This window comes from Ylistrum balloti, unplaced genomic scaffold, assembly GCF_031769215.1.
Source record: "Ylistrum balloti isolate Yb309-2 unplaced genomic scaffold, AGI_CSIRO_Ybal_v1 Utg369926, whole genome shotgun sequence".
Classification (NCBI taxonomy): Eukaryota; Metazoa; Mollusca; class Bivalvia; order Pectinida; family Pectinidae; genus Ylistrum; species Ylistrum balloti.
Window position 1 is genome coordinate 803987 of NW_026782041.1, and position 25558 is coordinate 829544.

At 34.5% G+C, this 25558-nt stretch overlaps 2 protein-coding genes across 2 annotated transcripts in view; both read right to left on the bottom strand.

Moving 5' to 3' along the window:
* The window catches only part of LOC132546977 (nuclear pore complex protein Nup107-like), a 168064-nt gene that overhangs the window by 108794 nt on the left and 33712 nt on the right, over positions 1-25558 (bottom strand). The gene's annotated exons all lie outside the window — the stretch shown is intronic.
* On the bottom strand, positions 1798-25063 carry LOC132546998 (Fanconi anemia group I protein-like). The gene is made up of 32 exons (XM_060210733.1): positions 24977-25063; positions 24470-24545; positions 24023-24153; positions 23404-23489; positions 22888-23013; positions 21991-22156; positions 20906-20994; positions 20549-20675; positions 20274-20366; positions 19705-19841; positions 18625-18802; positions 18050-18137; positions 17441-17642; positions 16644-16758; positions 16198-16320; positions 15821-15889; positions 15443-15544; positions 13737-13919; positions 12534-12655; positions 12027-12203; positions 11339-11518; positions 10963-11126; positions 9727-9788; positions 9155-9323; positions 8189-8316; positions 7470-7635; positions 6791-6969; positions 6122-6238; positions 3149-3238; positions 2928-3023; positions 2347-2508; positions 1798-1887 (listed from the first exon to the last, which is right to left on the bottom strand). The coding sequence occupies exons 1-32, from the start codon at positions 25061-25063 to the stop codon at positions 1798-1800; spliced, it is 4080 nt and encodes a 1359-aa protein (XP_060066716.1).

The window sequence follows — 25558 nt, forward strand, 5'->3', positions numbered from 1 at the left end:
TGTTTTACTGTATTGGTAAGCTGGATTAATGAGATTTGTGTGGTTTGTTTTGTAATGTTAAAGGTGATTTGTGCTATAGAAACATTACTGCCTTATAAGAAATTTGATATTATGTTCCTTTCTTGATACCAATCTTCATCAATCAAGACGGTAAACCCAGTGCTGATTAGATCGTATAATATTCAAAAAAAAATTTATTACCTTTCTTCAGATTTTCCTTACAGAGTTTGGCTTTCTGATAAAAAGATACTTTTTCACCTTGTGCAAAACTTTTTGTGGAAAACAACCTCATTTGCTTCATGTTTTACTGTAAATTTTTGTTGCAATGTTAAATTCGCCTACTTCTTCATGGCATAAATTCAACATTGGCAAAAGTTTCATTATATACAGTAATTTATGGTTTAATACATCAGTCAATGAGTGCTAGTCAACAAGACGGTAATTCTTACCTTTTATTCTCAGATGGCACATTAAGTTTTAAAGGAGAAGAAAGCAGTCAAATCTATATGTAATGGTTATAAGTAAAGCACAGACAAAAAGATCAAAAATATGTTTTTGCTTTCCACAAAAGTCTTTCCCTGTTCTTGTCCCTTGGATATTTACCTGTTATGTATATCTGTTGAGAATTTGAGCTGTGACATATTTTCCCATGATCTTTTATCCTATGAAGACTTTAATAAAGTTATTAATTAATATACTGGTTGATATTTTATTTCAATGTTTACATTTGTGCAAAGAATACTCTGTATACCCGGTATATGGACAACAGTTCATACGTTCCTCAAAAGAATTTTCCAGACTGTTCAAATTGCCCTTTGTCATTTTTTTTATCATTTTGTGGATAGCGTTTAAATGAATCTTTCTCAAATTTCATATGTAGATTCAATATGGTCGTAAGATGTGCCAGTTGAATGTTGAGAAAGCTGTGACAAACAAAGTGGCAGACAGCGTAAAGAGAAAGAAAGAAATTTTATTGCATTCAATTTTCTATCTCAAGTAACTGCCATATAAATGAATAACACCAAAATTAAAATTTCAGAAATATTTCATTTTCAATACTTTTGAACACATGATAACAAAGATAACAAATACAATCAACAACATAACAATGTACAGTTTTTAACCTTACCAGTAGTGAGCAAGAGGCCTAATGGGCCTGCAGCACACATCTGATATATCTGTATCTATATATCAGCAAAATATCATGCCTCTAGGCATTTTAGTTCATGAGAAGTCATTTAAATGATTAAAATAATTTTACCCCTATGACCTTGAATTCAGGTCAAGGTCATTTGTTATCCCCAACTTTTTCGGGCTTCATCCTAGAATATATATGCCAAATATCATGCCTCTAGGCCTTTTAGTTTATCTGAAGAAGACGTTTTAATTTTTTTTTTTTTTTATTTGACCTCTGTGACTTTGAATATAGGTCAAGCTCATTTCTTTTTTTTTTTGCAAACTTTGTCAGGCTTTATCATAGGAACATGCCAGCCAAATATGCCTCTAGGCCTTCTGATATTGTTTGTGAAGTTAAGATGCTTTCTTTTCCAATGTTTTCTTTTTAGTCAATTTATTGGTCTTTGTAGCAACAGTCTTGTCAAGACACAGCTGTTTGTTTACAGGTTAAAATTGGAATATTAAAATATTAAAATCTTTTACTGAAATGTACATTTATAAAAGCCGCTTTCTTCATGGATTGGACTGAAAATGGGATGTCCATTGCAAAAAAATTTTATCCAGGTTTCTGCAAATAAGATATTGTTTGTTTTCTTTGATTTAATGTTTTCTTTACAGAAATTATTGGGTAGCAACAGTCTTGTCAAGACACAGCTGTTTGTTTACAGGTTCCTGGTTTTCTTCATCCTCTTCCTCCTCTGATTCTGATTGCTGTAAAAAAAGTTATACTGAAAAGATATTGTTTTCTTTGATTTAAACTACAGAAATTATTGGGTAACTTTATTCATTTCATCATCACTGCTTTTCCAGCAAATCATTTCCAAAGTTGAAAACATGTTTACTCTCATTCAACTTGACTATTCACAATATGGTTTATATCACATACCTACCAATCACAATATGGTTTATATCACATCACTTCCAATCACAATATGGTTTATATCACATCACTACCAATCACAATATGGTTTATCACTACCAATCTGTTTCAGTAACAGCATGTTCAAAGAGAAAAGTAAACAAAAATGTAACTGATTCACTACACAAATCCATATTGTTAAATAGTAATTGCCGATGCTAAATTTTCATATTGCTTGAAAGAAATTATTTGAAAAAAAAAGAAATTTTATTCTGTGTCTACCAAATGTTTGAATATATTGATATACATGCCTTGCTGCCATCATCACTGATGACTGTGTTATCTTCTTCAACGTTTCCATCACTATCATTGTCCTCATTGTCAGATGGCTCTGCCATAACTTCCTGTAAGGCTGCTGTGTTGATGCGGAAATCTCGAGAAGTACTGATCTTTATGTGCTCCATCAAATTTATCTGTTAAGATAACCAATCAAATATTAATTGAGTAGGTATTGATTTCAAATTATTTAAAAAGTTTTAATTTTCCAAAAATATGTAAAATACCACATGAAAGTTTTCACTAGCCTTTCATATCATGGATAGCTTGTCATCAATACCTGGACCAAATGGAGGAGATATGTTCTTGAGAACTTGTAAAATAAATGATCTATTATCATATAAACCATATTTTGTTTATCTCAAAATATTTTAATCAACCAGGTTTTGAAATATTCTATTCAATTAAAACCTTAATAATCTTACTTAATACTCAAAATCTTGATCTATGTATTGTACACGATTTATTTATTATCAAAAAACTGAATCCAAAAACTTAACTACCCAGATATTTGACATTATAGGTAGCTTTTCCTTTCAAACTAAAAATAATTTACCTTAGACTTTTTAGAAAGTTGAATAAGATATTTCTCAAAACTTTCTATAGCAAATATTAAGTTTGGTATCGTCTTCGATTGCTTCATCACTTTAGCCTGTAATAAATAAACAAAAACATAAATTTAAATACACTGTAAATGTAAATTAGAAAATGAAGAAATAAATGTCGTCGACTTGAATGAAAATTTTTGAAACTATAAAACTACAGCAATGTACAAACCTTCCCTGCCTGAACTGCTGCTGAAGCCTTTTTCTTGTCCTTTTTGCCATGTTTTTCAACAGCATGCTGTATATGTTCACTCTCCGATGTCTATAATATAAGTACAATCTTAATTGTCAATCTATGATGTCTATGAAATACCAACTGTTACTTTCTCACACCTCAGACAGGGATATCCTATGTAAAACCCCATGCTAGATTTTTCTATCTCGCCCAGTCTGTCTAGTACCCTTACGTGTGTTTTCGTGCAATTTTTACGAATAGATGTATTCATCAGCATGTAGGCGTAAATTTCTCGGGCTAGGATCCTGTAACATCCTAACCTCAGCTAACACCTCGGTTGGGATAATGTCACAGGATCTTAGCCCTCGACTGAGATACCACGATCTCACTCAGTCTAAGATCCTGTAACATCCTAACATCAGCTAAAACCTGGGTTGGGATTATGTTACAGGATCTCAGCCCTCGACTGAGATATCCCAATCTCACTCAGTCTAAGATCCTGTAACATCCTAACCTCAGCTAAAACCTCGGTTGGGATTATGTTACAGGATCTTAGCCCTCGACTGAGATACCACGATCTCGCCTGGGATAAGATCCTGTAACATCCTAACCTCAGCTAAAGCCTTGTTTGGGATTGTGTTACAGGATCTTAGCCCTCGACTGAGATACCACGATCTCGCCTGGGCTAAGATCCTGTATCATCCTAACCTCAGCTAACACCTCGGTTGGGATTGTGTTACAGGATCTTAGCCCTCGTCTAAGATACCCCAATCTCACTCAGTCTAAGATCCTGTAACATCCTAACCTCAGCTAACACCTCGGTTGGGATTGTGTTACAGGATCTTAGCCCTCGACTGAGATATCCCAATCTCACTCAGTCTAAGATCCTGTAACATCCTAACCTCAGCTAACACCTCTGTTAGGATTGTGTTACAGGATCTTAGCCCTCGTCTAAGATACCCCAATCTCACTCAGTCTAAGATCCTGTAACATCCTAACCTCAGCTAACACCTCGGTTGGGATTGTGTTACAGGATCTTAGCCCTCGTCTAAGATACCCCAATCTCACTCAGTCTAAGATCCTGTAACATCCTAACCTCAGCTAACACCTCGGTTAGGATTGTGTTACAGGATCTTAGCCCTCGTCTAAGATACCCCAATCTCACTCAGTCTAAGATCCTGTAACATCCTAACCTCAGCTAACACCTCGGTTGGGATTGTGTTACAGGATCTTAGCCCTCGTCTAAGATACCCCAATCTCACTCAGTCTAAGATCCTGTAACATCCTAACCTCAGCTAACACCTCGGTTGGGATTGTGTTACAGGATCTTAGCCCTCGTCTAAGATACCCCAATCTCACTCAGTCTAAGATCCTGTAACATCCTAACCTCAGCTAACACCTCGGTTAGGATTGTGTTACAGGATCTTAGCCCTCGTCTAAGATACCCCAATCTCACTCAGTCTAAGATCCTGTAACATCCTAACCTCAGCTAACACCTCGGTTAGGATTGTGTTACAGGATCTTAGCCCTCGTCTAAGATACCCCAATCTCACTCAGTCTAAGATCCTGTAACATCCTAACCTCAGCTAACACCTCGGTTAGGATTGTGTTACAGGATCTTAGCCCTCGTCTAAGATACCCCAATCTCACTCAGTCTAAGATCCTGTAACATCCTAACCTCAGCTAACACCTCGGTTGGGATTGTGTTACAGGATCTTAGCCCTCATCTAAGATACCCCAATCTCACTCAGTCTAAGATCCTGTAACATCCTAACCTCAGCTAACACCTCGGTTAGGATTGTGTTACAGGATCTTAGCCCTCGTCTAAGATACCCCAATCTCACTCAGTCTAACCTCAGCTAACACCTCGGTTAGGATTGTGTTACAGGATCTTAGCCCTCGTCTAAGATACCCCAATCTCACTCAGTCTAAGATCCTGTAACATCCTAACCTCAGCTAACACCTCGGTTGGGATTGTGTTACAGGATCTTAGCCCTCGTCTAAGATACCCCAATCTCACTCAGTCTAAGATCCTGTAACATCCTAACCTCAGCTAACACCTCGGTTGGGATTGTGTTACAGGATCTTAGCCCTCGTCTAAGATACCCCAATCTCACTCAGTCTAAGATCCTGTAACATCCTAACCTCAGCTAACACCTCGGTTGGGATTGTGTTACAGGATCTTAGCCCTCGACTGAGATATCCCAATCTCACTCAGTCTAAGATCCTGTAACATCCTAACCTCAGCTAACACCTCGGTTGGGATTGTGTTACAGGATCTTAGCCCTCGTCTAAGATACCCCAATCTCACTCAGTCTAAGATCCTGTAACATCCTAACCTCAGCTAACACCTCGGTTGGGATTGTGTTACAGGATCTTAGCCCTCGTCTAAGATACCCCAATCTCACTCAGTCTAAGATCCTGTAACATCCTAACCTCAGCTAACACCTCGGTTAGGATTGTGTTACAGGATCTTAGCCCTCGTCTAAGATACCCCAATCTCACTCAGTCTAAGATCCTGTAACATCCTAACCTCAGCTAACACCTCGGTTAGGATTGTGTTACAGGATCTTAGCCCTCGTCTAAGATACCCCAATCTCACTCAGTCTAAGATCCTGTAACATCCTAACCTCAGCTAACACCTCGGTTAGGATTGTGTTACACGATCTTAGCCCTCGTCTAAGATACCCCAATCTCACTCAGTCTAAGATCCTGTAACATCCTAACCTCAGCTAACACCTCGGTTAGGATTGTGTTACACGATCTTAGCCCTCGTCTAAGATACCCCAATCTTGCACAGTTACAGATTTTATTAGTATCAGCAAAAGAATTTGGATGGACAGAAACTAGTCAGACAAACTATCAAAGGACAAATTAAGTGGACAAAGACAATTCATCCACAGTAAAGCACAAAGACCTATTGATGTTATGGTCAAACCAGATTTCTCATAGAATCATGGACTATCATACCTGTATATACGTGATCATGGCGTAGCAGTGCTGTGTAAGATGTGTTCCAATGAGTTTGATCAACTTCTCAAAACGAGCAGTCACATGATGTACTTTCTGTGCATACATGGCAAGGTACTGCAATGATAATAGGATAAAAAATTATCTGGAATCATTCAAGACTGAATATTTCCCACCAGAATTCATAAATATCATCAGTGCCATCTGAAAAGTAGTTCAGTTCATATATCTGCCATTTTCAAATTATTTCAATTTCACCAAGTTGCATCAATTGAAATATTAAAATTCTGAAAGTTAAATGTATTACAATTGAATTCAAGAATCTGTATCAGGTATGCTTGTTGAAAAAATAGAACATCCTTCAAGATTTCAAGAATCTGTATCAAGTATGCTTGTTGAAAAAATAGAACAATCTCCAAATTTGTTCAATAAATAAAATAGCTTCCCAAAACTGCAACTGGTATATGACGCTAAATTGTTGTCCTGTTAGAAGCTCAAATCCCTCCTTTGAGTCGAGGATTACATATTGTCCTTGGTTTGTAGGAGGACGATATTTTAATAATTACAAGAGATGAGTGAAACCTAGTTCTCTTAAAACTTACATATTTAAAACAAAGATTTTCAGTGCTAAAGACAGGAGCATGATTAATTTGTCTCAAAACCACTTACATATTTAACAAGAAGAGTCAGAGTACCAAAGAGACGAGTGGTCTGTTTGATAATAGCCTCAACACAGACTCCCACAGGCATGGCTGACTGGATGAGCTCATGGAAGGCTGTAACTAGGATACCAAGGCGACTACATATTGATTTTTCATGGCCTTCTCGCTGTGTAAGATCATCTGTGTCTGTAAAACAAAAAACAGAAATCAATCAGAATTTAACAGAAGTATACTGAAGTCTACCTGTTGAAAAAAATTTAATAACATTTCAATTAATTGTACAATCTCTTCAGTACCAAGTCAAATCACAAATCAGAGATGAAAGCTTAGTAAATTCTCACCTTATCTTCATCACAAATCAGAGATGAAAGCTTAGTAAATTCTCACCTTATCTTCATCACAAATCAGACATGAAAGCAAAGTAAATTCTCACCTTATCTTCATCACAAATCAGACATGAAAGCAAAGTAAATTCTCACCTTATCTTCATCACAAATCAGACATGAAAGCAAAGTAAATTCTCAGTCCACTTCACAGACTAATAAGCTAACTCAATATGACATGTAACAAGAAACTGTTGTCTTCATGAAATAATATAACACTTGTGAGATGTTTTTAAGTAGAGATGTTTTGTATGTTATATCAATTCAAACAAGTAAATAACATCTATTTCAATTAAATGCTACCATCAGCTGGTGCTGCAGACAATGTTTCTGCCTTTATCCGTGCTATGGCCCACTCTGTGTCATCTAATTCTCTTTCCACTTGTTGTAGAACCAGGAGAAGGATAGTCGGAGCTGCAGTCCGTGCTGTGATAGAAGCATGATGGGTTCGATCCTCTACCTCTACCTCCTGAAAAACAAATCATTACATTTGTGGTAGTCTCTAGGCAATTGCATCTGTTTATACTGCACATTTTAACACTGTTTGGAGACTTGCTGATTGATTCAGAAACAAGAAAGACTTATTTTGAAATTGATATCCATTATCAATTTGTAACATTAATATCTGGTGTCTGACTATGGTATTTGTGATTACATCTCGACAGGAATATTTTCAACCCTGCTTGGAGACTTGAGCTGCTTTTGCATACATTGGTTGAAACAGTCCTGGGACTTGAGCTGCTTTTGCATACATTGGTTGAAACAGTCCTGGCACCATGGAAATATTCCAAAATAAATGAACGCACCTGAATCTGATGTTTGAAATGTTTTATGTAGAGCTCATAATGCAAAGTTTTGAAATTTCTACCAGAGATGAGACAATAAACCATTTATATAATATAATCTATTTAAACCTGTATGAAATACAATAACGTTTTAGAAATATGAGTTTACATCAACCCTAAATCATAAGGCAATGGTGAATCTTAGTGATAGTCTGCAAGTTAGTTTCAGAGAGGTACCTGGTCAATGTCACCAAGTTGTGAGTGAATATCTTGTGATATGTCTCGTAGGTAAGGGGGACAACTCTTTCTCTGCTGGATCATCTCCAGTAACATTCCAAAGAGAAGCTTACATGTAGATAAATCATCTGTGCAACAAAGAAAGCATACCAATAAAAGGATCTTATCCTCATTCATCAAGGTGTTGTTTGATTCAAAATCCTCAACCAATCAATAACACAAGTTTAGAAATACATTGTTAGAAATGGATTTGAAGCAGCATTTGAATTTGTGAAGTTGTTAAATCCACCAAATTTTAAATAGACATGTTTGTAAATCAAACAGATTAAACAAGAATTACACATAATTTAAGTCTTGCCTTATACTTTGTAAGTACAAGTATGCTCATGTATGGCCACATACACTGAAATTTTTTACCTCTTTCAAATACATGATTTCTAACTTGAAATTAACTGTAATTAATAACAGGTTAAAAACATCAGATATATTGTTGCCATTTTTTAATATTAATGTAAAGTTAAACATGAAATGAAAATTTTTTTACACCAAAGGCGAGAGAGGAAACTTGAGTTTCAAAATGACTATCTACTACATCTGAAGTGAATAGAATAATCCATAAGGACTCCATAGTCATTTATCATAAAATAAAACACTAAAATAATGAAATTTTATTTATGACAAATTGAGCTAAACACAAAATTTTCCTTCCAGCTTCTCAACAGCCCTTAAATATACCTAATATCTTTATCCTGTATTAAGCTTAGGGATCTCACACATAACCATAGAATCAAAGTCAGGGGGTAGGCTTATTGCAGGAAAATGAAATAAATACTTACAAACATGGACTATTGTCCAATATACTGGGTACAAGTACATACAGGTAATTAACAGAGACTCCAAAATCATGAAAACAAGACCTTGTCCAAGTCCATACTTCCTATTTCTCTCCTATGGCCTATGACCTACCTATGGTTTGTTCTGTACAGATGTTTTGAACCCAGTCCAACACTTTTTCAAATTGGGTATTAGAGACCTTCAGCTCACGGCACAGTAGCTGGATGATCGTCAATAAATGGGTCACTTCCTTCCAGTTGTGGTCATCATCTTCAGCAGATAGAAGGTTCATCACAAGCCTCTGTCAAATAGACAATGGTAATAGATTCTATATTTGTAACTGTGTTGAAGTCTGTCCTACAGACATTTGTAACTGTATCTTCCATCAAAACACTTCATACCGAGTCATATTATTATGTCAGTAACAACAAATTAGGCAAAATAATAGTAGATACTTTAATTTTCAGCCACTATTAGCCATAGTGACAGTACAAATTACCTGTAACCTGTAAATGCATTTCTGACTTTCCTATTATTTGTATTATTTGTATGTAACAGTATTTCTAACTTTAAAATTACCTAACTTTTCTAATTTTACCTGTAACCTGTATATAACTTACTACTAACTACCTTTATCAGTGGCTTGATTTCCAGATTTACCTGTAACTTGTATTTCAGATAGATAGACCATATCTCAGACTTACCTGAAACTTTTTGATGTTACTATATATCACCTCCTGGTGGTTATCCAAGGCCTGTGCTCCTACTGCATTAGATAAAAACATGAGCTCTATCAAACATCTTCAATGTGAAATGTATACATGATGTAAACAGAAATTAGAACATGTCTGTGGTACATTGATATCCCTACATTTCCCAAATGTCATTTTTTTGGATGTTAAACAAGTTCAATCTACATAGAAACATAGATCAAACTTAAATCACAGAGGCCTGATACCAGCTGTACTTACAGATATCAAAAGAGGCCTGATACCAGTTATACTTACAGATATCAAAAGAGGCCTGATACCAGCTGTACTTACAGATATCAAAAGAGGCCTGATACCAGCTGTACTTACAGATATCAAAAGAGGCCTGATACCAGCTGTACTTACTGATATCAAAGGAGGCCTGATACCAGCTGTACTTACAGATATCAAAAGAGGCCTGATACCAGCTGTACTTACAGATATCACAAATGGCCTGATACCAGCTATACTTAAGATATCGCAAGAGGCCTGATACCAGCTATACTTACAGATATCACAAGAGACCTGATACCAGCTATACTTACAGATATCAAAAATGGCCTGATACCAGCTATACTTACAGATATTGCAAGAGGCCTGATACCAGCTGTACTTACAGATATCACAAGAGGCCTGATACCAGCTGTACTTACAGATATCAAAAGAGGCCTGATACCAGTTATACTTACAGATATCAAAAGAGGCCTGATACCAGCTGTACTTACAGATATCAAAAGAGGCCTGATACCAGCTGTACTTACAGATATCAAAAGAGGCCTGATACCAGCTGTACTTACTGATATCAAAGGAGGCCTGATACCAGCTGTACTTACAGATATCAAAAGAGGCCTGATACCAGCTGTACTTACAGATATCACAAATGGCCTGATACCAGCTATACTTAAGATATCGCAAGAGGCCTGATACCAGCTATACTTACAGATATCACAAGAGACCTGATACCAGCTATACTTACAGATATCAAAAATGGCCTGATACCAGCTATACTTACAGATATTGCAAGAGGCCTGATACCAGCTGTACTTACAGATATCACAAGAGGCCTGATACCAGCTGTACTCACAGATATCAAAAGAGGCCTGATACCAGCTGCACTTACAGATATTACATGAAGCCTGATACCAGCTATACTTACAGATATCACAGAGACAGGAAGCCAGCTATACTTACAGATATCACAGAGACAGGAAGCCAGCTGCTCCTTGTGTTGCTGGGTCAGTATCGTCACTATGCTCACCAGTCCCTCCAAGCACTGACCATAGATCCCCTTACTGCGGCTACGCTTCCCTTCTTCACTCGGCTTCTGGTTCTCAGAGTAATGCTTCAGGAAAGTACTGAAACATTTGTTAAGATATCAAATCGAAATGAAGTTTGTCACCATGTTTAGTTGGAGCCCTGTACCTTAATTACCTATGACTGCCATTTCCTTTATATATCAATAGTGGCCTTTGATACAACTGGAAAAATCAAACATGAGCTATTTTCTTGACAGTCATGAAGAAAATGCACTGCAACTTTCATTCATGTAACATGTATGTAAATGTACCTGCCAAGACTGCAGATGAGGTGTCGTATCTTGTTGCTATCGCTGGCCTCCAGACCGTCACACACTCCCTTGTCCTGTACTTGCTGGATTTTTTGTAGAGCCACACCCATCACATACTTTCTGAAATCCATGTTGTCACGCAAGGTTTGTACACTCTCCTGATGACTGAGTGCTGTGTCACTATTAAAGAAACCAGTCAATGCTAAGTACAAGTGATATTTGGGTGGTTTCCATGTACACAGTATAGTCCTATATCTACACAATCTATAGTCTTAATTCTGTATAGTCAAAACTAACTACATATGCTGCTTAATACATCCCAATTCTATTAGTATTCAATGTACAATACCAATTCTGAGTACTATGACATGTAGAGTGTCATTGTACTTCGCAATATGCTGTCTGATAGTAACCAAGGTTTGATAAACGAATATCTTTACTTTTAAGTTCAAATTTGACATCACTTCTTAACATCAACGACTAACCAATCAAATCATGATGATTAAATATACAAGGTTGGGGTATAAGCAACACTTAAGTCTCTTTTTAATTGGTTAAATGTTCCATTCTACAGTCTCTGATAAAATGACAATTATCTTATTGTTTAATCTCAGTTATTATATTCAAAGTGCCAAATTAAAAGGCAAAATCACTGAAGTATAGATTTTTAAACTACAACTAGTCTTACTTGATAATGGCATCCAGAATGGCTGAGACACAGTCCAGGGACAACATACTTCGTGGGGGTTTACTGGTAGGACCTTTGCCTTTTTTCCCAGTAGCAGCGGTGGCCTTCTCTTTCAGTACAGATCCCAGCTTATGATAGTTCTCAAATAATCCTAAGACTTCCTCTGTACTGTTTACACTGAATCAAGAATGATCAGATCGCAAGTCACAATAGCTCTCCTAAAATTCCTCAGTACTGTTTATAACTAATTAAGAATACTGAATCATAAGCATTTTAAACAGAGATACCATGCTTGTAGTAACAGTAGCTGATGCTACCATCAAAATACATGTTCTACTTTGATGTTTCGCAAAACTTCCTATCTGAAATCAATTGTGCACTTCTGGAACCACCTCTCATCCCCTTTTCTTATTTCTGCAGGAAAATAAAATGAAACTTGAGGGAGCGAATTGTTGTGATTGTTACAGCTAGAAATGATGACTAAGCAGAAAGAAGTGATATTCTAACCTGAACTGTCCCTTCAGAAAAGTGTATTCCATGAGTACCTCATACATCCCTAGTACAAGGATAGCAAAGATGTTGTTCTTTATACCAACACTACTTCCCAGGGAGAAGTCAGCTGCTTTGTCCTACAAAGAGAAATTTTATTTGATTTACTAATTACTGTATTTTATTGCAGAAAGTTTGTACAATAGGATAGGGCACAAGTTTGACCAACTTATAAAGCCCTCTCCAATACATAGTTTATACACCAATACTTAATCAACAAGCAATGTAAAAAAATACATATGGTAATAATTTTTGATTGAAACAAAAGGGAAGGACTGAAGAGAAGGAAGGAGGGTAGGTAAGGAGGGAAGAAGGGAGTATATAGTACAAAGTAAATTTTTTAACGTTCATGGACAGTATGTACTGTATGAACTGTCCACTTGATCAATCAATCAATCAATCAATCAGCAACCTCCACACCATATTTGAAAAAGAAAGAAGATTTCATGATAAATCTTCACATCTAACATACCAGTATAGATGTTGTGAGGTGCCAATGTACCACTGTTCAAGACAAAATTTAAACATGTATGGGTTTGGACAAATAAGTAAAATCATAGTATTGATTGTGCTCAAACATAATGTATAAAAGGGATTGAAAGAATTCAATAAAGGAAGTGGTTTAATGATGCAGAATGGTAGAAAACAACAAGTAAGAATGTTCCCTAACTCCTAATTATTTCCTTTGAAAGATATAACTTTTGTTGAAATTACCAAGTATTAATTTCATACAATAACAATGATTTCCAAACTTAATTCTGATATTATAATGTTGCATGAATTTGTTTAAGAGACGGGCAGGTGACAAATAATATCATCTAGGAATTTTATCCTAATGATACTTTTCCATAAGATTTCTGAGAGGAGGTAGATTGTCAAAGCATGAGAGATTTACATGAGTTCTATTGATCAATTTTTCTTTGATCGTTATCGACTAATCTAAAATAAAGATATTACAAAAATGATCGGAGGAAACCAATTCATCACTTTTGTGAAAAAAGCAGCTGGAAAAATTTGAAACAAAGCTGAAAACTCTTACAGTCAATAATTCATTTTTTCACAATCATCATACAGGTTTTACCATTTTGCCATGTCAACTTCTGATCACAAAAAGCAAAAATAACATGCAGGAAAAACATATAAGTTTTTAGTGTAAATTACCAGCTCAAAGTCTTCCATCTCAGACTTGATCATCCTCTGGGTAATACTTTCTAACATGTCCTCCAGCTCAGACTTGACGGACAGGATGTGAGTGTCATCATCATCGTCATCATCATCCGTCTGCTGACGTCGGATATCAGAGACTTTCAGAACTGACAACTGAACACAGCCAAGAAGATGAGCCTGTCAGTGAAGAAGAAAATACTCTTGATAATTAACAAAGAATGACCCTTCTGTGATGTCACTCTTTCCAGAGCTCAGCAATATGTCTTGTTTTACATAATGCACTATCTATATCTAGTTTTGTTGGGTTTTTTTGTCAGTTTTTCCCTTGGTCTTTTAGAGTGTTAGAAAAAATCATATTTTGGATATCTTGGAACAAGTAAAATCATGAAAAAAGGTTTTAAAAGACTATAAAGAAACACTGTAAATAGTATTTTGAGAGTGTTTTTGGTTTCATTTCCACTGTTTGTAGTTCTTTAGCTCATAATTAGTAAAGTTAGTTTTTTTTGAGTAATTTTTACATACCCTTTACAATTATTTTTATCAATCAAAGCCTAGGTTATAATTTACAGCTGTTTTTATTTATGTGGGTGTTTAGGAACAGACAAAGAAGTGTTTCCTTTTTTCCAGAGCTTGTGTCTTGTGTATTTGTTTAGGTTTAGTTTATAAATATGGATATGTATATATGTACATTTATTATAGAATTTCTAGAGATTTTTTTTGTTTGGCAAGACCAAACAAAAATAAAATTGTTAGCTGTAACATGTTGAAAAGTTTTAGGATCAGTAGGTTGTCAGAAAATATGATTTTAACAAATGATTTTATATGGTATATAAAAGAGAGAGATTGTAACTTTTAAAGTTTTTTTTTTTTAATTTCCTTAAAAAGTAAGGTTACTGGAAACAGGAAATATTTTTGTTTGGCCTTATTTGGGAGAGACAGGGGTCTTATAACTATTTCAGAGAAGGAATTAATGTAACATTAAGTGACATATTGTTATCTGATACTCAGATGTAACCATTCTTGTGCTTAATTATATGATATATTATGGTTAGATGATTTTTAAGAATATTAGAGCCAAAGTGATATTGGCTCTCTATACTAGCTCTAGATCTCTATGGGAAAGTCTACACAATTACCTTCTACTGCAGTATCCTGATTTCCTTAGAAATGTTTAGAGTCCATTCTGCTGAGGTTGTGAGTACAGATTCTACTTGAATGGAGAGTAATTAGGAATATATGGGAGAGTGAATTATGTAATGTATGGACTAGTTTAAATGTTGAGAAATAATTTCTTTAAAATATGATGTTGTTCTATTGTCCATCCATAACACACAGTGATTGTACATTGTATCAGAGGACATGGAGGAAGCGGTCAAAGAGCACTACATATATTTATATATTCTCAGTGAAAGCACAGGTAATTGTGGAGTTCATACAGAGCAAGATTTCAGTTTTTGTGTTACAGATGTCAAATTGGTGCAATTAAGTCATTCATATTCAGGTAGTCCACAAAAGTCTGCTATCTGTTCAAATGTGTGGTAACCACACTACCACAAGTTAATCGTTAGGTGAGTCTTGTGCATCACATTATCTATCCACAGTTGATTCTGTTTCAGATGGTCAGCTAGAAACCTTTATTTGATGAATGACGGCAAGAATTCTTATGTGGGATGTTTGTTGTAAAGTAATGTTGTACTTACCAAAGGTTCCTGCAGGTAAACTTGGTCTCCCTGAGCACATATGCATCTGTCGAGTTTCAGTGGGGGGTTTACATCTTCTGACAGTTCATAGTATTTTTTTAACTAAAATTAAAAGTTTAAATGGTATGTTTCGAAGGCAAGCAAAATTGGGGAGTATTTAAGGGACATCAGTTTTATCATTTTGTGGACTATGACTTCACAGATTTAGAGAGTCCACGATATTAATGAAAATAAAATTCCACAAAAATGACTAATTTTAAAGTTACCTTTGACAGATTGCAAAAGAAAAAAAGTCAAGGATATGTACAAGTATTCAGCTTACTTGTTTAAGTTTTTGGAAATGTGTTTACATAAGCCACTGGACAGTCACAAGCCTACCTGTGATAAAAGTATATTCAGGATAGGTCCCTGTAGCCGGCTGTTACGACACAAAACTTTGTAGATCCCCTTCAAAATTTAAAATTTCCGTTTTTATAGAGAGAAAATAGGCAACAAGTCATAAAAATTACAAACCAAACCGAGAAAAAGTTTATAACAGACTTCTCTATATTCTCAAACTTGTCTTCGTTGTGAAAATACTTTAATATATCAGTCAATTTGAGTTAAATGAGATTGAACATTTGCTATACCAATTCTGTATGATATAAACTCTTTGGAAGCCACAGAAAAGGAGCACATGTCAGTCTCTACATTACAAAAAGATGAAAATAATGATACATTTTTCCTCTGTTTTTCCCCCCTTTTTTTTAGCAAACCTCATAGAAGATGAGACGTATATCAGCCTGTTGCGTCAGGGAGCGACGTAGATTTCCCACAATCTCCAGACAAAGGGCCTCATTACTTGACGGATTGTATCGAGCATGTACATCCACTTGAATCTGTTTTAAAAATAAAACCAATGAAACATACATTTTTTTGTAATGTTTCAAGTTCTTCCTTCACGTGTTTTGTTCAAGAAACAATATGAGCACGTTATTTCTAAATGCATTTCATACATAGTTATACTTAAAGAAATTACATGTGTGTTTATTAAACAAACTGCTCTTGTAAATAAAAAATTCATAATCAGGATATGTCCATAGAGCTATCAAAATTATTCACAGGGACCGTAAAGACAATCCTATAAAGTTAAAACATCTCTAACTGAGACATAATCTTAAAATATAGAAATGATTGTCTCCCTTTAATTTCAGGTACTTGCCTGGCTTGATGAGACAGATTGACTGGCCTGGCTGGGCTGTAATCCTCCAAGGACTCGAAAATGTTTCAGGATCATAAGGAATCCATTTACACCTATTTTCCTGGAGTCTAGCTGCCTAACAACAGACACAAAAACTTTATTTACAATCAATAAACCTAATATTAACAAGGGATACTGTTAATGAATATAAGTTCGCTTCCCACACAAAAGTATTTATTAAATTAAACTATTTTCAATTGAAATTATTTCATATTTTTATCAAATTTCCAAAATTTGCAATACAATCTTGAAAATTTTCTTCTCAATTCACCAAATTTTCCTCCCAAAATGAGGTGAAAATGTCCCCAACCAGTGAAAAACAAAAATTCTGTGCACATTGCCTTTTACTATCTTTCTAATAGTATTTTAGGTTTTAAAAAAAAATTCTACAAATACAAATCTATTTAAGATGGAAAATTACTCAGGTTTGGATCTTAGTAACCCACAACTTTGTTTATACAGATGTGACATCGTTTCTCATTTGAATGTTTGACTAGCTGGACTTCGGCCATTTCTTTATGATAATGACTGGACCTACTGATATTATTTTACTTTCTGACAACCTTGACAAAGAATTTTCAGACTTGTATAAATGTGTGCATGTCCTTTATAAATGATGTCCCAATAATATAAATGAACCAACCTGAGCAAATGAACAAGTTGTCTTTCATATGGTCCAATTTACAAGCATGCAAATTACTTAGTTTTAGTCTACAAAAGGTTTTAAAAGTATTTTATGTTAAATATCTCTCCTCTACCTTGAAAACATTGCCTTCCTCAGCACTAGTATGAGAGAGTCCTTCAGGGACATGCTGAATTTGAGCAGTGGTTGGATGGCTTTGAGGAGTCCGTAGGCAGAGGAAGGTGTGAGAAAAGACAGATAATCAAACATTTCTCTCACTTTAGGGGTCGACTCTAGCAGGATCTGAGGTGCTGACATCACAGTACTGGACAGTAGATCTACACAACACAAACATCAATTTTAATGGTGAAATATTAACAGATGCCAATTCATTGTCCTACAATAAACCCAACCCTAACATCACGTCAAAATTTATTTCTGGGCTTGTAACAGGACTGATATGGTAGTAATCCTGAAAATGAAGTTTTTAAAGATTTTGATACAAATTTATACTGTGACCATGAAATGGGATTTAAGTTTATACAACAATTTTGTCATCCTATTAATGAAAACCTAACATTATTACACATAGTATGTTTAGCGTAATAGTGATACATTCTCAATTTAAGATGGATGTTTCAAGATATTTTCCTTAAATGATATATTTTACTGAAATTTATCTTTACACTCCAGATGCTTCTCTACATGTGTAAGAAATCAATATTAGAAACTTGATTACAACTACCCAAGTAATGGCTGACAGGTGATGTTGCCTTGGTAACCACTCGATTAAATATCTGCTCCAATATATCTACTCTGACCATCTCATGAGCCTGTGGAATAGAAAATTCACCTGTTAATAAATTCAAACTAGTCCTTTTTGGGGTGGGTGGGTGGGGGTAGGGTAACATAGTGACATTTTGATCAAAATATGTTATCATCAAGTTAACATGACACGGTAAACAAAGACTCATCATCTTTTCTTTCTTCTTCAAATTAACTTTAATTTTTGGTTTTATCTCTGAAATTCTGAAAAGCATTTTGTAGTAGCTGGTGGCTACCCAAATTGCTTGTAGTTACAACCACAAAAACAGCAGTAGAAGATCTGTTATCCTGAGAAACACAAACTGCGTCCCACATCACAGACTTCAGAACTTTATCTGAAGTTGCGAAGTCTAAAGCTTTGCCTTACATATTTGATTTTCCTGTTTGGTATATTTCAGTGGTGAAAAAAGTAATAACAAAAGGTTACATCAATTACTTATGTATATAATGAACATATCACAGAGATTGAAATCCAATAAAAGATTTAGGTTTTACCTTAAATGTATTAAGTAATATTTTGCTGCCCAGCTTACAGGCACGGTGAGAGGGTGTATGTGACGGCACACTAGTTATCTCTTCCACTCTTCCAAAAACAGCTTTTGGTCCAAACGAATCCATCAATGTAAAACCAAGATGAACTAATCCCTGTATCACATGGTCCCAGCCATAAACGCTATAAAACCAAACCAATATATATTTATCATATTTGAACAATGTACAACAAACTTAAAAATTAATGAAAATTTAGTAAATAACTATGTCTTGCTTCCCATGGAAATACTTCAACAGATCTCAGTCAACAAGCAGATGTTCTGACTCAACAAAGGATAAATGATTAACTGTTTCTTGAAGATAAGAAAAATTAATGCTTATTCAATTTGAGAATAATTAAAAGTGTTGATACCACATGCTTCCCCCATTCTCCAAATTCAATGAAAATTTAATGAAAAAGTTTGATCAAAGTAATTTCAAACCTCTCTTTTTTTCTAAATTTGAGATAACCTTTCTACAACATAGGACCAAAATTTGGTTATGCTATTAGATTAAGATAGTTCTGAAAAGGTATGCTAAGCAAAGCGTCTTCATATGAACTAAAACCACAAACCCCTAAAACACAAATATCACTACCAAATGAAGAAACTTCTAGTTGAATTTAGTAATGTGTAAATTAATGTTTGTATTTTAATTCAACTAGAGTAGAATATTGATATTCAAAATGAACATTTTCCAAATTCCATATTCCTCACATAAATATTGGATTAAAGTTCTAAGTTTTTTGGTATTTATTTGAGTGTGATAATAAATTTGGTTAATTCAGCACCAATGCAGTTTTTGTAAAATTAATTAAAACCCATTAGAAAGGGTTTGTCTTGATTCCACACTTTCAATGGCACGAGACTATAAACACTGTACCACTGAAGGAAAACCTCTGTTTTCAATAATTTTGATAATAAGCTTTGCATATGGTACAATATACCTATTCTGTACGGTCTCCAGCACCAAATCTTCTATACTATACAATATACCTGTTCTGTACGGTCTCCAGCACCAAATCTTCTATATGACACAATATACCTATTCTGTACGGTCTCCAGCACCAAATCTTCTATATGAGAGCTCTGAGGGACCAACTCTCTCAACCAAGCAGATTGATCCTGTTTATCACTGTCTTTAAAACTCTTTAAAACTGTCGCCTTTAGAAAGTCAAGTATCTGTAGAAAATGGAAAAAATATTTACCATATTAAAGTTATTCCGTAGAAGGATGACATGATACAATAGTGATGTTGGTGTTAGAACATCTGCTCTAGATAAGAAAAGGTTCAGGATCAAGGTAAAGGGTAATTATAGGCCAATTCACTAACATGAAACTTACTGGCCAAGTCACATTAAAATTCAAGCTTTTCATTAAAAAAAAATGGTATTACAAATGTCTACTTTCATAATATAAGATTTTATTTGTATAATCATAATATTTTCAGCAGAGCGCAAAACCTGTCAATCGAGATAAAAAGCATATTCATGTTAGCCTGGTGAGATGAAACTTCCATATTAAACAGAATTTGTCTGTAAAGTTAAATTTCATCATAAAGAAAATGAATATGTGTAATCATTTATCCCAGATTACACCTAGAAACCATATTACCTGGTCCTCATATCTGTGGATACAGGACAGGGAGAGAGCCAGGGCAAGATTGAATGGAGCCAGAACCTGTGTGGCACAACCTTGTTGCTGACCCTGTAACACCAAATGTCATTAACACTGAAAAAATATCTGAAATTAATTTCTTTATGAAATTGAAAACTTTTCAATTTGGTATTTGATTATGTGCGGGGAAAACTTATCAAAAATTACCTAAATAATGCAAAATGAAAAAAAAAGGACTTATTTTTCTGAAAATATCATAATGATATACAAACCTTAAGAAATTTGATGAACTCCTTCCCAAGATTGCTGTTAAGTTTGGAAGCAAAATTGACATGGAGTATGACTGTACCCTCTGTATGGCGAACTGTTTCTTCATTGTCATCTTCCATCAGATCCTCGCTGTGACAAAGAACCAACATAAACTGGTATAGCTGATAACAAAACCTCTGTAACTTGGTAAAGGTATATGGTATAGTCTCAGTTTATTGAAATCTAGTTGTTGATTTATTACACAGAAAGTACCAGATAAAAATGGCTTCAACTGCCTCATAATTTTTCAGTCATATATGAATTATTCACTCAAATTCTATTGATGATGCATTGTTATCCGGAGATTTTCTCACACAAACCTCACTTCATTGGTTGATTTGTCACGAAAGTGCTTGTCTTGTTCTATGAAAAAGTTTGTGATTCCTTCAATCACTAGACGATGATGTCCCTAAAATAAAAATCAACAAAAATATGTTTTTATTCCATCCAATTTTTAGCATATAAAACACTTCTATGCATCCAAATTTTGGTGTATGTTTAATGTGCATATTGCCATATTAAGTAAAACACCATTCCTTAAATTCTTAAAAATATGCTACTGGTAAGTAAGAGACTGACATTGTCCAATGATTGTGATAAATGAAACTGTCAAGCAAACTGAAGAAAGATTTCTACATTTTCCCCTTCGAAAAGGCAAATTATAAAGAAAGAAAATAGACGGAGAGACTTGCAAACTATCCAGAAATTAGTTCTTAGTTATGACATAGTACATTTCCATCTGTACAGTTTACATATTAATCTTTATTTTCAAAATTATAAGGTATTTATCCCAAGCCCAGGAACCAGGAAACCAACATACCTTGCCTTTGATATGGTAGAATTCAAATGATGCAATATCAGGGCTCTCACACCCCATTTTGGGACTGGGGCCCTTAGAATTTGGAAAAATATCAGCGTTTTACTTAGACCTGGGAAAACTTGGCGTCTAAATTGGGAAAAAAAAGATACTATTTTGTATTGGGAATGGGGCCGAATATCGGTCCCAAATCTGGCAGATCGAGAGCCCTGAATATATAGGTAGACAGTAGGATTTAATACAGAAAATATATGTGATGCAAATGCGTTACACATTGGGATGCACGATACAGGCTGAAAATATAGGAAATACTGTGGGAGGACGAACAGTGAAGCTTTAGACAGTGTAACTAAATATACAGGATGATGCATACTGTTTGAGTGTATAATCCTTTGACCTTTACATGGTACACATGTATCTGGGTTTACTGACAATGATATAAAACATGTTTGCATTTCCATTGAAATTGCATTGTAAGTGACTGAGCTGAATACCTAACATTGGTTTAGTAACAGATAAATAAGATATTTATCAACATTCATAAAACTGAAACTAATACAAATAACTAATTTATAAATATCAAACTACCTTTGAAGACAACAGGAGAAGTTGATACACAAGAGCTGGTAAATCTGCGACTTCTAATTCCTTCATCATCCGTAGTATCTTCTCCAATACAAACTTGAGCTCATCCAATGTCATAATCACATCTTTAAACATCCCTGCTAGGTGAATCACACTCTGGGCATTCCATCTAAACAGGATAATTTTCTGATAAGCGTTTCATTTTCATTTTTTTATATTTTATCAAAATAAGTAAATATTCTCCTTCCCATACCTTGGTCACATTATTACATGTACCAACACTTAGAATAATAAGTTTGCTGTGATACTGGCTATCCTACAAAGTATTAAAAACAGGATAAATCAAATATTTTATCTTTCCTCCTAAATACTATCAAAGTGATTAAAGTCTTCCATCAACTTTGTCTCTGGATTGGTTTTTAAAGTGATTGTGTGTCATATGGCAAGACCGTCTAATTTCAATCACAATCAAACATTTTTAGAGGTAAGAAGATTGTCCTACATTAAATTACTTACGATGATACCAAATAGAAATATAGCATTGTGCAAACACATCAAAACAAATAAGAAGCGATCAACACAGGCCAAAGGTAAATAATACTGAAAACAAACACACATTAATCATCTATCATTAAATTTATAACAAAACAAAACAAAACAAAACAAAACAAAAAACAAAAAAAAATATCTCTAATAAGATTAGGTATCTCATGCAAGATACCTCATCTTGCATGAAATATATGTAAATTTATCTGCCACTTTTTTCCTTTGGTTAAACTTCTTATATCCGAAAGTGGAAAGTTTCAGTACTGAAACAGGAAAAGTTAAATAAATGGATGGCCTTTTTCTATTTCTAAAAAGGAAGAAATTTCATCTTTTCAACCAAGACATGATAAATACCTGCAAGAACAGAGGCTGTTTAGGACATGACCCTTGTACTCTGTTCCACTCATACTGTTGTCACCATATATCACTGTTTCTTCATTGGCCAGTGCTGACAAGATTTTGGGCAGAAGTTCCAGTCCTCTGTAAAAAAATGATTTCATTAAAAAGTAAAATATTTTTCTTGAAGATTTCATTAAAATATCCAAAGATATTTTTATGAGATTTTTTTACAGAGTTTTCAATCATGTACAATAATGATTGCCATAAAAAATTCAGCACATTTGAATTTGACACAAAAACATTTCCACATTCCGTCAATAATTTCTCAACTTTTCTAATAGAAGGTGATCAATAACGTATAGCATTGAATGAAGAGATTTTGAGCCCCAAAATGAAAGTAATTGATCATTGCTTGGTTCCAAGTTGGAATAATAAACAGAAAAAAAAAACAAAAAAATCAGTGACCTTGGATTCCTTGGAACTGTTTTAATAGGTTTCTTGCCTTGATGCATATTTCACAACTCTACTTACTTTTCACACTGAGCCTGGCCATTCTTGATCAAGTCAATGAATAAACTTGATATTTCTATCAGAGCTTTCCCAGGTAGTTCATCAGCCTTATATTAAAAGCACACATAAATCATTTTTAATTATGAAACAAACAATAGAAGAGGTGATAATTTTACAGTTTATTTTATGATGTAAACAACTCATTAAGTTTTCCAATAATTTGCAAAATCATATATTACCATTGGACTAATTACATGTTTTTTCAAAAAGAAAAAAGAAGAAAATACTTCTTACTTCCTGGGCACTGGATAATGTGAACTTCAGGAAAAAATAACTTCAAATCATTAAGAGTGTACTGCTATGTGGACAGGGGAATTTATGAGAAGAATACCCACACAATCATCAAAAATGTATCCCATGAACATTGATATTGTTACAGCAGCTGCAAGTAATTTTTCAGTGAATTATGGATCACTTCCTTGATTGTTATCAGGAATGTTTATCACATAAAATTTTCCATAAAAATAATATTATAAATAAAACTTAAAGAAATTATATATATTTTATATTCAAAATCACTCCTTTACATTTTTCCTTTATCCTAATTTCTTAACTTTAACAATCCTTATCATTACAATACCTCTAACATCAGAAGTCCAACAACATTAGAAGAATCTTTGTTGCTCATCTCATTCTGCTCCAACAGATTGATACAGTGAGTGTACACAGACACATATTTCTTCACATCCCGTGGCTCTGTGCCGGACATACCTGGGGTGGAGTTTGAAATCTTCAGGTTCATTCAGTTACTTAAAAAACATTTCAGTATACTCAAAACACATTTTCTGAATGATACATATTCATTATTTTGTTTCATAATTTAAACCGGTCAATATTTTGCACCAAACGTCAACTATAAGTTTAGAGTAAAAAAATTTGAAGTTTGTAGCCATGAATAAATGTGCATGGTGATCATAACATGTTCAGTTCCAGCAGTTATCCACACACTAATTTCATCAGTGAGCATGTTTTCTTCTGACATCAAAGATATGCCATGTGTTTATTGACTTTATGTTTATCTTTTTACCTTGTAAAATGGCTTGTAGTAAAGGCAAAACTTCTCCTTTTCCTCGAACAGCTCTGTTTTCAATCATGTGAGTTAGCTGTAAAAGTGATTGTCATTTTTCATAGGTAGTGTTGATCTAAATATATCAAAGTTATCACATTTGCTCTATCTATTTATCATGGAGTGTTATAATGTATCAAACTTCCATAACAAAAGAAGAGCAAAGAAAAAACTTCAGCACTTTTTCAATTTACCAAACGTATCATATCTACACAAAACATCAAATTATCCAATAGAACTGAGCCCACTTTACTAAACACTTCAAACCAAATCTGATCAAAATTCCCTTCAGTACTTCCTTTTTTCACTCCCTTATTGGTTCTATTCCCTCACTTCCAAAGGAAAGGTAGTTACACCGTGCAGATAATCACCAGAGAAGCCAGTGGATCAGAGAGGACAAGCTGGCCTCTCACAATTAACAAGTAATGTATGGACAATTAAAACCTGTGTAAGTAAACACAAACGTACCTCCTGGTTTGGAATTTCTTGTACAGTTTTTGCTAACTCATTACTTTGACCATCTTCACACAGCTTAATTATTTTTTTGTCCATCATTATGCTGCAATTAAATGATAAACATTTTCTTTTGGGTGACAAAATTTGCATTTGTGAATGTCTAAATGGATTATTTCAAGAAATTATGGATGTCTAGAACATGGGATGAACTTAAATTGTCCATGCCTCACGCTTTTGCAGTGTTTTATCAATGTTTTCAGTGTCTATACTATGCGATTTAATTTTAAGACGTATCAACTTTCAGCAAAGGTGCATATATATTTGACTTATTATAGAAATGTCAGTGGGGAATTCAGGTGCGTTGAAAATTAGTCAGTGCAGGAATTGCCTTTCATCAACATTATTACGTTCATAACATGATTAATCAAGAACTTATTATGATGCCTTTCCCACCTGTCAAAAATGGCGCGCTATTTTCACCAGCTGATTCATTTCCGGGCTGTGATCTCGAAATGACCAATCGCGGAACACGATACAAACAATAACAATAGCTGATATACGTATTAAAAGAAAAGGCGACCGGTCTGTTATGGT